Source organism: Thunnus maccoyii, chromosome 22, assembly GCF_910596095.1.
Source record: "Thunnus maccoyii chromosome 22, fThuMac1.1, whole genome shotgun sequence".
NCBI classification, from domain to species: Eukaryota; Metazoa; Chordata; class Actinopteri; order Scombriformes; family Scombridae; genus Thunnus; species Thunnus maccoyii.
The window spans coordinates 5,939,804-5,951,023 of record NC_056554.1 but is presented as its reverse complement, the minus strand read 5'-3'; the positions used below and the strand labels follow the sequence as shown (position 1 = coordinate 5,951,023).

Below are 11,220 nucleotides of genomic sequence, written 5' to 3'. Positions count from 1 at the left end.
TGTTAACTTAAGTTCTTCTCAGAGTGAAGCTTTCTCTAATTGACCATGACAACACCTAACACTTATTGTTTTAGTTCCTAGTATGTATTATAAAGTGTGGAACAACTCAGCTATTATATTGTCTCCAGGTTCAGTAAGTGGTAGGAAATAGAGCAGCACCTTCAGAGAGTTCACACAGAAAAAACACTCAAGTGTTAAATCAACAGTCATCTGTCAACAAATCAGCATGGTCTCTTTGCAGGGTTTTCTAATCATTAGGTCAAAACAGTTTGGGTTGAACATCATGTGGCTTTATGTACTGTTGACAGTTCTGTTATTGATCACAAATTGCACACATTGATTTTTGTGTATTTTTTTAATCTTAGTAGTTGTTTTTCATTTGACTGAGGCATGTGTACATATACAGTAAACCCTGGTGTGTAACATAGCTTGAAGATGGAGTTCTTATAGCGGTCAGCAGAGTTAAGATGTTGAATGTGACCTTGAAGTCTTTCATTTGTTGCCAAAATGTACAACACTTAAGTTTACTTTATTAATATCTTGGACTATTTGGAACAGTGATGTTGGTGATTAATTGGTTATTGATTAATTACCATTAATTAATTAATGGAAATTAAAAATATATTCCCCAACAATGCAGAAGACTACGGACGTGCAGTGTAACTGTCAGAAAAGATACTGTGGATTTGTTGTAGTTGCGCCACTCCGTGGTGCCTCTTACTGTTGAATAAGATGGAGTTACAGGTGTGTTTTCTGACCGCTTGTAAGGACCCCACAAATTTTAAAAATCCCCATATTATTATATATAAAACCAGTAAGACTGAAGTCAGTTGTGGATAACCTGTTTTATATTCATTCAATATTGTTACAGACCATTTACTGTTGAAGGCCCTTTTGATAGAGGAAAAATGGGTTATATTTTTTTTTGTTTGATATGTCCAACAGATCTGGTCTTATTTAATCTATGTCCTCTAATGAAGCCTGGAAGTCCTGCGAATAGCAACAGACGGAGGTCAGCGCTCCACATTTTAAATGAGAAAAATATTTATGTAATTTAATTTTTAATTCTGTTCTTCATTCCTAATTCACTACTGATTTTGCAGTGATTATAGGCCACAACAGTGGTTTAAAATGATTTTATTGCGGAAAAATGTACACTGTATTTCATAAATTGTTAACGATTAACCAACTATGGATTGTTAATGTGGCTGACTAACAATTAAGGAAATTGCTTCCCGATTTGTAAGAAAATCCTTCATGTTATCTTGAAAATTATCCCCAATATGCTTGTATGTCAGGTAGTCATTTAACATCAATGCTAAGCAGTTACAACAAGCTTGTGTTGCCCACCAGCCAGTCAGTCAGTCAATGTATTTCTGCAAGCTGTAAATCCTGATTCACCTTGTTCACTGACTTCACTGTATGATGTTTTGTATAAACTACACAAGTCATTTCTTTATCAGTGATTCTTTGTAAATCTAATTAATTAAATCAATTCATTCATCACAGCATTTGAGGCACGATGACGCCTCCATACTTTGCTTTGTTTTTCACATGTCTGTTTGTGGCGAATACAGGTAAGTTGTGATTTGCCTTTTTGCTTTAAAGTGTAACCATATGATTGTAACATGTTTTTATGCATTCTGTAATACAGTTCACTACAACATACTGGCATTAAATGACTTGTGCATTTCCTTTGTCTCTTCACTTTCTCCTCAGCTCATATGACATCTTTAAAACAAACATCTATACGTTTTGACTCAGCTAATGTTGAGGAACGTGTGACTTTGCAATGCTTTTGTCGAGATAACATTGCAGTGATGCTTTACTGGTATAAGCAAACTCCGGGACAGAAACCAAAGCCGGTGACTACATTCTACAGGCATAACAAAATTAACACTTTTCATGATGAATTCAAGGACAGTCCACGTTTCTGGGTGCTGACGACACACAGCTCTTCCTGTCATTCCCACCAGAAGACCACACAGTCTCGGCTAGGATCTCTTCATGCCTTGCCGACATATCAGCATGGATGAAAGAACCTTAAGCTTAACCTCTCTAAGACCGAGCTCCTTGTCATGCCAGCCAGTCCTTCCATACAACAAAACATCAGCATCCAGCTCGAATCAACCCAACTCATGCCCACAAAATCTGCCCGAAACTTAGGTGTCATGATTGATGACCAACTAACCTTTAAGGGTCACGTAGCCTCAGTTCCTTGATCGCATCAATTCGCCCTGTACAACATCAGGGAGATCAGACCCTACCTGTCTGAGCTTGCAGCACAACTCCTAGTACAGGCTCTCGTAATATCATGCATCAACTACTGCAACTCCTTATTGGCAGGCCTCCCTGCATGTACACTTAAACCTCTGCAGATGATCCAGAATGCGGCAGCACGTCTGGTCTTCAGTCAGCCCAAAACAGCACATGTCACCCTGCTGTTGATATCCCTCCACTGGCTCCCAGTTGCTGCCCGCATCAAATTCGAAACCCTGACACTTGCTTACAGAACAGCAACTAAAACGGCTCCTGCCTACCTGAACTCCCTCATTCAGGTCTACATTCCCTCCCGCCCACTACGCTCTGCCAATGAAAGGTGCCTGGTATCACCACCACAACAGGGCCCTAAGTCACTAGCTAGACTCTTCTCCTCTGTAGTTCCCGGTGGTGGAATGAGTTACCAAAGTCTGTTCGATCTGCAGAGTCCCTCTCAATCTTTAAGAAAAGACTAAAGACCCAGCTCTTTTGCAAACACCTCTGCACTTGATGGACTGTAGGTAGAGAAAAAACAAGAAAAACAAAAACAAACAAACAAAGAAAACAAAAAAACAAACAAACATGCTTCTATGCACTCTAATCATTGCCTTGTTGGACTGCCTGTTTGCATCTACGTCCTATCGGGCCCAAACTTAAGCTTTATGGCATGTACTCGTGTTGTTGTCTCCTGACTAGATCCCTGCTTGTGTTGTATCAGTCTCATATGTACATCGCTTTGGATAAAAGCGTCTGCTAAATAAAATGTAAATGTAAAAAAAAAAAGTAAAACAATCCATCCAAAGCACTACTCTCAATGTAAAGGGTTCAGGTTTGAACATCCAAGCTTTGGTCCATCAGTCGGAATCTGATAGCATCCAGCCAGGAGACTCTGTGACTCTGAACTGTACAGTACACACTGGGACCTGTGATGATGGAGAACACAGTGTTTACTGGTTCAAAAACTCTGAAGAATCTCATCCAGGAGTCATTTACACACATGGAGGCAGGAATGATCAGTGTGAGAGGAACAACAACACACAAACACACACCTGTGTCTACAACTCGCCAATGAAGAGTCTGAATCTTTCTCATGCTGGGACCTACTACTGTGCTGTCACCTCATGTGGACAGAGGCCGTCTCATTTGTTAAATGGAGAGAACTCTTTAAAGAATAGGTGCAGATTTTCTATCTTAATACAATACTCACATGCCAGTAAGAATGAATGGTTGCTGTAATTATTCCTTCTGTTTTTACCAACCATGGAGCAACTGCTTCCTAAAGCAACACCACTGTAAGAGATGGAGAATAATTCAACAGTTTTTGTTGTGGCAAATATGCTTTTCAAAGTTCAGCTGAAACTAATATCCCTTCACCACAGCTAAGCAAGGGATGCTTTTTGTGGTGACTCAATCACAAAAAAAGACTAATGCTGGAAGATAAACGGGTTGAGGATCAACAACTCTTTAAACTGACATGTGAGTATTGCATATGGAAGATAAACACTTGTTTTGACTAAGTCAGACTGCTTAGAGCCTCATATTAGCTTCACCTGAACTTAAGGATGAATTTTTACACAGGTCAAAGAACTGTGGATTTGGCCCCCTTTACTTACACTGAAATCTTTTTGTGGCCTGTATGGAGAGGTGGACTATTTACAACCCTTTTATTGTACATACTATATGGGCATGTCAGTTCTGTTTTAAGGTAGACTTGAAAAGCTCAAGACCATTATGATATACATGAGAAAAAAGCTAAAAGCTCTGTAATGTCTACAGATGAGGTGGACCTTCTTCCCTTGGTGTATTTCTTGAGCGGAGCTTTGGCGTTCACCACCGTCCTGGTTGTTTTACTGGCTCTCACAGTGTGCATAATGAAGAGAAACTGCCAATGTACAGGTACTTGTAATATCAATGAAGTTCTGAGGACACATTTCATTTGAATAAAACTGACTTTTTATTTTGTTTGTCACAACCAGACTCAACATTTTCAGCGACCTCTACTCCTAATGCAGAGGTAAGCACCATGTTCTATTGAAGACTTCAGAATTTTTAACAGCACAGCAACATCTTTATTTTTCTTTCTCTGCTAGCCTTTGTTGCAGCTGTTGGTCAGCTTTGGTTGTTAGTAGTTTTAATTGATTGTTTAATGTTATGTTCTGTTAATTAGTGCACACAAGTTATTTATTTGAGTGCATGATGTAGTCTGTTTCACCATGACAGGTCCTTCCACAAGCCTTGTGCTGTATCTTACATTATAGTGGTTAACCATATATTTTGTTAACAGTTAGGTCAAGATGCAGAAAACCTTCATCATGCTGCTTTAAGGTATCACGAGGCCAAAAGATCAAGAAGACAGCAGGACGACCGCTGGAGTGAATGTGTGTACTCCACTGTAAAGCAGAGCAAACATGTTTCATTTGTACTTTGATTCTGTGTACAAAGACAACTGTTTATCAGGGTAACGTGAGTTCTCCTCAAACACAAACACTTCTGTCAAAATGATTTCACTTACATTTCATCAAATACTTTGAAAGCCTTGCAATGAACTGAACTCTTTCATAAACAAAACACCTGTCTTCTGTCAGAAGGTTTCTTAGAAGTGATGTGAGTTGTGAAACTTACATCTTGCCTTACAACTTGCTGATTTCCACTGTTACTGTACTCTCCGTTGCCAAATTTAAAAGAAGTGCACTCACACCTCTGAGGTGTTCGTGGGTTAGCTACTCGAAGAGTTTCCGCACTTCTAACCAGCCCTGCATCTTTGACATCACATGTAAAATACGCAAGTCTAAAGGCATCACAGAACATTCTTTGAAGGTTGTTTGTTGTACATGTTTCCACAAAGACAGAGGTGTAAGAGGCTTTTTGTAACTTCTTTGCAGTTGATAGTAAAGAGAAGAGATCTCAGACTCTCTCGTGTCTTCTTTGTCTCTGTGGTTTCAAGTTGGATGTCTCTGAAGTTGGTTTGTTACCTGTGCTGCCAGTCAGGTGACTATTATATTTAGTCACGTAATCAAGAAATAACACCAGGGCTCATGAGAACCAGGAGTGAAAAGTACTGATTTATAATGTTACTACATTTTCTGTATCTCTGACATGCAGATTGAAAAATAAATCTTCATCTTTAAATTGTTTGCTTTGTCCAACCAATGGTCCAAAACCCAAAAATATTAGCAAAAGGATCAAAAAATGGTATTTTATGTTAATCACCTAATCTACTAATCAGTTTTTTAACAGACAGTTACAACTGGTTGCATGGAGTTTAAAGGCTGTAGGTGTTTACCAGGAAGGGACGGTCTAAACAAAAGATGCTATTGAGTTGCATTATGAGAAGTGTTGGATCAAGTGTTTTTGAAGCTTGACCATAGTTGGGACTAAAAGACCATTGTTCCCAGTCCCTTCTTTACATAGATATCAGTATGAACAGGACACGGTTTCTTGCCACCTCTTCCCCTTCCTGTTAAACTGTATATTTACAAGAAGAGAAAGAGCCGAGCCCACAGCCAGTACACCTTCTGTGTTTCTGTCATAAAGGCATCCAGCAGAGTTCCTGTAGCATTCAGTGTCAAATGCAGTGAAGAGGTCGACCGAAGCTGCCAGTTTTTAATCATTTAATATAGCGCTGGGCCGACTTGATATCATTAGGAAGCTATCATTTACTAAATGTAACTTGATTTTCACAATTTAGACATTTTACACATCGTACAAAAACAAAAAATTGATTAATTTGATATATTGCCCCGCCCTTATTTAACTTAATTTCCAGTGCGATTGAGAACCTTTTGATCATTTTGATGTAAACTTTCAGGACCACACAGCAGCAAAAGCTAATTCAAGGTCCTCTTACTAGATTTTTCTTCTCAATAAAATGTTTAGTTACATTTTTTGTTTTTGTTCTTGTCAAAGGATCAATCTGATTTGTCAAAATATTGTTTTCTGCTATTTTCACATTATTGTATTTCCTGTTTTTTTTTTTTTCACTCACACTGTATATGCTTTGCTACTATCCATCATCTTTTATTAAGTAGAGCATCAATAATTCTTAAAACAGAAACAATTTGCCAGAAAAGCTACATTGCTGATATAGCTGCTGGTAGAACTACGACATGTTAACCACAAAGACTGTGATTGAAGTTTGTTTTTTTGTTGCTACATTTGCAACAAACCTACATATTGGATTTACTAAGCAGCCAATCAGGTAAACCAAGATGAATACAATGAACCAATCAGAAACCTGACAGATGTGACATGGATGTGTCCTGCATGGTGAATCTGTTTAGACTGCTGCCACTGTCACAAGTCAGAACTGCTGTGGAGAAGATGGAGCCACCAGCAGAGAAGTTGTTGCTGAGCCTGCTAAATGTTTTACTGCTCTGGTCTGTGTGTAAGTAACAGAAAAATCCACTTGTGAGATTGTTTTATGTGCACACAAAAGTGACTGTTATTTAGACACATTCATGTTTATTTGATTTGTTTTAGGTGAGGCACAGCTAAGTGACGTCTTTCAACCTGTTCCTTTCCAATCAGCAGCACTTGGAGAAGCAGTTTCTATTACATGTCGCATTCATAGTTCTGTAAGAACTAGAGTATGGTACAAACTGACAACTAGCAGGAGACTACAGCTAGTGGCCTCAACAGATACTTTTTATAATCTGACAACATTTGGCGACCAATTTCATCACTATTATTCTGTAAAATCTGACAGCATCAGCAGTCATCTGAGCATATCTGCAACAAAGTGGGAAGATGTTGGCACATACTACTGTGGAGTGATCAATTTAAACAAGGTTCAGTTTGGACAAGGAACCTTTTTGAGGCTGAAAGGTATTTATTCTATGTACTTTATCACAAAGCAGCGATAAATTCAGCTGAATGTGAACATAATGTAAATGATCACAGTTGATTTGGCTTCTTTCTTAAGGTGCAAAGATGATCAGTGACTCTGTCGTCCAGCAACCAGAGTCTCAGTCAGTGCAGCCAGGACACTCTGTGACTCTCAGCTGTTCTGTCCACACTGACCGCTGTGCAGCAGAACACACTCGCGTCTTGTGGCTGAAAAACTCTGATTATTCTGCTCCTGAGATGATTTACTCCTCTGGAAATAAAAATGACACCTGCCAGAGTACTGATACTGGCTCTGGAGAAGCTACCTGTGTGAACAACCTTCTCATGAGGAACCTCAGCTCTGATGATGCAGGAACCTACTACTGTGCTGTGACTTCATGTGGAGAAGTACTGTTTGGAAATGGGACCAGGATTAATGTTAACAGTAAGACAACAATAGTGACAAATGTATGGTTTCAGTCCAAGATGGTGCATTTCAATTTGAAAAGAAGTGGTGCTTTGATAATTAACAAAACTAAACATCTCAGTGAGTCTCTGTGAGTCTCTGTGAGACTGTGCTTGGGCTGAATGCTTATGTCAGAATGCTAATATGCTCACAGTGACAATGCTGACATGTTGATGTTTAGCAGGTATAATGCTTACCATGTTAGTTTAGCATGGAAGCATGCTAACATTTTCTAATTAGCACAAAACACAAAGAACAGCTGATGGGGATGTCATTTGTTTTGCAGGTATTTGGCCATAAATCAAAGTTTTGTTGTCATATGTGGGGGCGTATGAAAGACTCATCAGCTACACACTTCTCCGTTCTCTGCTAAAGAGTGGCTGAGATTGACACTAAAATGAGAATTGCTGGTCCACCTTAAAAGTCTGTCCACCTTAAGTGAGCCTGGTCAAGTTAAGCTAACGCGTTGTTTCTAACTTCGAGGCTAACCCCCTTCGATAGATGAGTATTTTCTTGAGGAGCTGCAGCATTTACTAACTGACACACAGTCTGTACTGTACATTTACTGCCAGATTGACAACGTACTGCTAAACTTTTCCTCTGCTCCGCTCGCATTCACGTCACGTTTCTACCACTTGCTGTCTGCGATCGTGCAACTACACATGCACATTTACACACACATACACACACACACGGACTGCCTTATTCCTTAACGGAGCAACGCTGCTCTTGCAAAAACACGTAGATGTCCTTTGAAGAACGAAGAGAGTGAGGATGACTAAAAAAAATCCACAATAACGTAGGGTGTTGCACAGTGTGCGAGAGAAAATCATTAATGATCGTCTGAAATTTTAGCAGCGGTGCTCATAATTTTGCAGCGGTGGTGCGCCGCTGCTGAATGAATATAGGGGAAACACTGCAATGAAAACTTTGATGTGCTGGTGGCTCTAAAAAGTTAGGGGACTTCTGGAGACCAGAAATGACAATAAAAATGTAATGGCCAATTACTGTTGAGATATTTCAGCCTGAGCCAAAGCGATGGACTGACCAACAAACAGATAGACATTGCCACCCCTAGAGCCACGCTCAGTGATTCCATTTTCTGAGCACAAGTTTGGTGTAAACTTAAGACACCTGGGTGTGATAACTCAGATGGGTGTTGGTTGATAAAAACCTTGCAATGGCATTGATTACATTAACGCTGAAAATTGTCGTGTAACAATATGTCTTATACTAAGTAAGATTCCTGTTCATACTTGCTGTCATTTACAGAGAATATACAAAAGTTTGTTTTTTCTTCTGTTAAGGAGATGATGCCAAACCAGCTGATCTGAGTCCAACCATTATTGCACTGATTGTGTCAAACATCATTCTTGGGATGGTGACACTTCTATTTGTATGGACACATTGCAGGAGTTGGAGAACAGATCCCACAGGTATTTAAAACTATGCATTGCATTAACTGTCTGTATATCTGCAGCAGAAGTAGAGTGATATCTGTTGTTATATGCTGCAGTAACTAGCAATGGTAATAGCTGTCCCTTTTTTCAGCACTATCCAGATCCCACGATGGATCCCTTGAAGGCAATCAGGTGATACATTTTCTTTAATATAATTTATAGTGTGTGCCTCAGTCACCAGCACCCAGTGACAGATATTAACGTAATGGATATATTTGTCTCTGTGTCCAAACTGTCTACAATATTTGCATTTCCATGTCTTTCAGACTGGAGGTGCAGTCATCTATGCAGCTGTGCGTTCAGCTCCCAGAAGCTCCTCCTGCAGGCCAACTGCAGTTAAACACAGTAGAGACTCTGTAGTTTATACTGATGTCTCATACTGTCAACAGCAAGTATAGACAAGGGGTGAAAGAATGGAGAATGAAGAATGAAAACTGGATTTCCTGTTATTGTTGTCTGTCAAGGCTGTATAACACATTCACAGGACATCATTTTAAAGAACAGAGTGTGTCAAGTATTCTCCCTCACTAAGGCACCAATATAAACCTTTCCTACATCTGATTGGATGAACACTGCAATCACTTTGCTAGAAGTAGTGCTTGCTTCCAGCTTTCAAACAGAAAATGTATGGTGTTTTTTCTGTATTATTTTCATTAATTTAAATTTATTTTTCAGAAATTGCTTTTTGACCAAAAAATTGGTTGAAAATAAACCATGCAACTGCAGAATCAGATTAGTTTAGAGACTGCATTTTTGTATTCTTGAGTTTAAATTCTTAAATTTAACTTAAAGGAAACCTGTGTGATTTGACAGAAGTTGACATTTAATGTGTTTTTTGTGTCTTTACATGTAAATTTAAAATAAATCATTTATTTTTCAAACACAACTGAGCTTGGTCTTTTAACATATTTTTGCATGATAAATAAAAAGTAACTAGTTACCATATTTGAAAATATTTTCAATACAATTAAAAACAAAAAAATTACAGTTAGAAAAATATAAAGGGACTATTTTAAAGTCAGTGACTTATACAGTAACACAAACTGTCACTTAGGGTCTCAGCATACAGTCCAGTGCCAAATGAGTAAAAGATGCTGCACAGGGATGAACAACATGAGGAGTAAAGCAGAGTCATTACTGGGTTGGTTAAATTTAATAGTGATGAGACAAGTACTGCATTTGTCATCAGAGAAATACTAAAAATCTTTGTCTCTCTTTTTTTATTAATACAGAGAACTGTCAGCTGACACAGCATGCAAGGGCTCGACCAAACTATTGTGTCCCTCGCAGGTTTAGCATTAGTAATATTGTTGCATGTAAGCAAAGTTATATTCAATCGATGAAACCTTCATCAATAAAACTAAAGACAACCTGCAAAACATTGGGACACATTTTGTTTAATTAAATTTTTTGTTAATTTATTATACTGTACAGCAGTGTTATTCATAACCACATATAGCTACACCAGCCCCAAAGTGACACCTAACACAGCCACTGATGATGCACTGTAGATTGCTCACCTCGAACCACAAAAATACCAGGAAAATACTAAAGGTGTGATACCATACCCCACTGCACATCCATGTTATCTATTAAAGCTTAAAGACACAGTAAAATGGCAGTTAGAGTGTCTTTAGGTTCCTTTCTATGACCTACATCTGAGGCTGTAGAGGACTGCTGGACTCCGCCACTTCCTTCACCCCTGTACTTAAATCAGGAGATGTAGAATACGGGAGAAATAAATAAATAAGAACACAAACACATGTTTGCAAATGTTGCTTTTAAGTAGAATCAGGTAGAGTGATTTTATTGTAGACTATATACTGATTAGCATATTACCAACAACCCTATTTATATCATTTAAAGTACAATAGCAATTTAACTTTATAGACATAGTGTGTTTGATATGGATAAGAAGGTCATACATTCATCCACTCCGACAAGCAAGTTTTACAGCTGCATCTACTGCAGAAGCTCTCTGACCCAGTGTGATCTGCTCCAAGTAGACCCACACAGAACTCTCTTGAACAAGCAGCGACGCGAGAGCCTGCTTAGAATTCAGCAACAAAGGAAAGTTAGCATCAAGCTGCTAACTCTGACAACAGAAGAACAACCAGCAGCCTCCTCAGTGACCTGGGCCCTCTGACCCACATGACTCGAACACTGACTATCTACCAAGGCCTGCATCCTTCAGCCTTGGATTCGCCAGCT

The 11,220-nt window shown here is 38.9% G+C and overlaps 1 protein-coding gene across 2 annotated transcripts; it reads left to right on the top strand.

Annotated features, from left to right (window-relative positions):
* The first annotated feature begins 6,432 nt into the window (after window positions 1–6,432).
* On the top strand, window positions 6,433–9,877 carry LOC121890020 (immunoglobulin kappa light chain-like). Of its 2 annotated transcripts, XM_042402270.1 has the most exons (7): window positions 6,433–6,457; window positions 6,540–6,643; window positions 6,739–7,083; window positions 7,181–7,528; window positions 8,857–8,985; window positions 9,101–9,141; window positions 9,276–9,877. In XM_042402270.1, the coding sequence occupies exons 2-7, from the start codon at window positions 6,580–6,582 to the stop codon at window positions 9,405–9,407; spliced, it is 1,059 nt and encodes a 352-aa protein (XP_042258204.1). In that variant the 5' UTR covers window positions 6,433–6,457; window positions 6,540–6,579; the 3' UTR covers window positions 9,408–9,877. The 2 variants fall into 2 exon arrangements, with proteins under 2 accessions (XP_042258204.1, XP_042258203.1); XM_042402269.1 differs by having other exon boundaries at window positions 6,438–6,643.
* Window positions 9,878–11,220: the final 1,343 nt, after the last annotated feature.

Excerpts from the sequence above, each read along its gene's own strand:
- LOC121890020 (XM_042402269.1), top strand. The coding sequence starts at position 6,508 with ATGGATGTGTCCTGCATGGTGAATCTGTTTAGACTGCTGCCACTGTCA. Across the intron at positions 7,529-8,856 it reads GACCAGGATTAATGTTAACA|GAGATGATGCCAAACCAGCT; the intron begins GTAAGACAACAA and ends TCTTCTGTTAAG. Across the intron at positions 9,142-9,275 it reads GATCCCTTGAAGGCAATCAG|ACTGGAGGTGCAGTCATCTA; the intron begins GTGATACATTTT and ends CATGTCTTTCAG.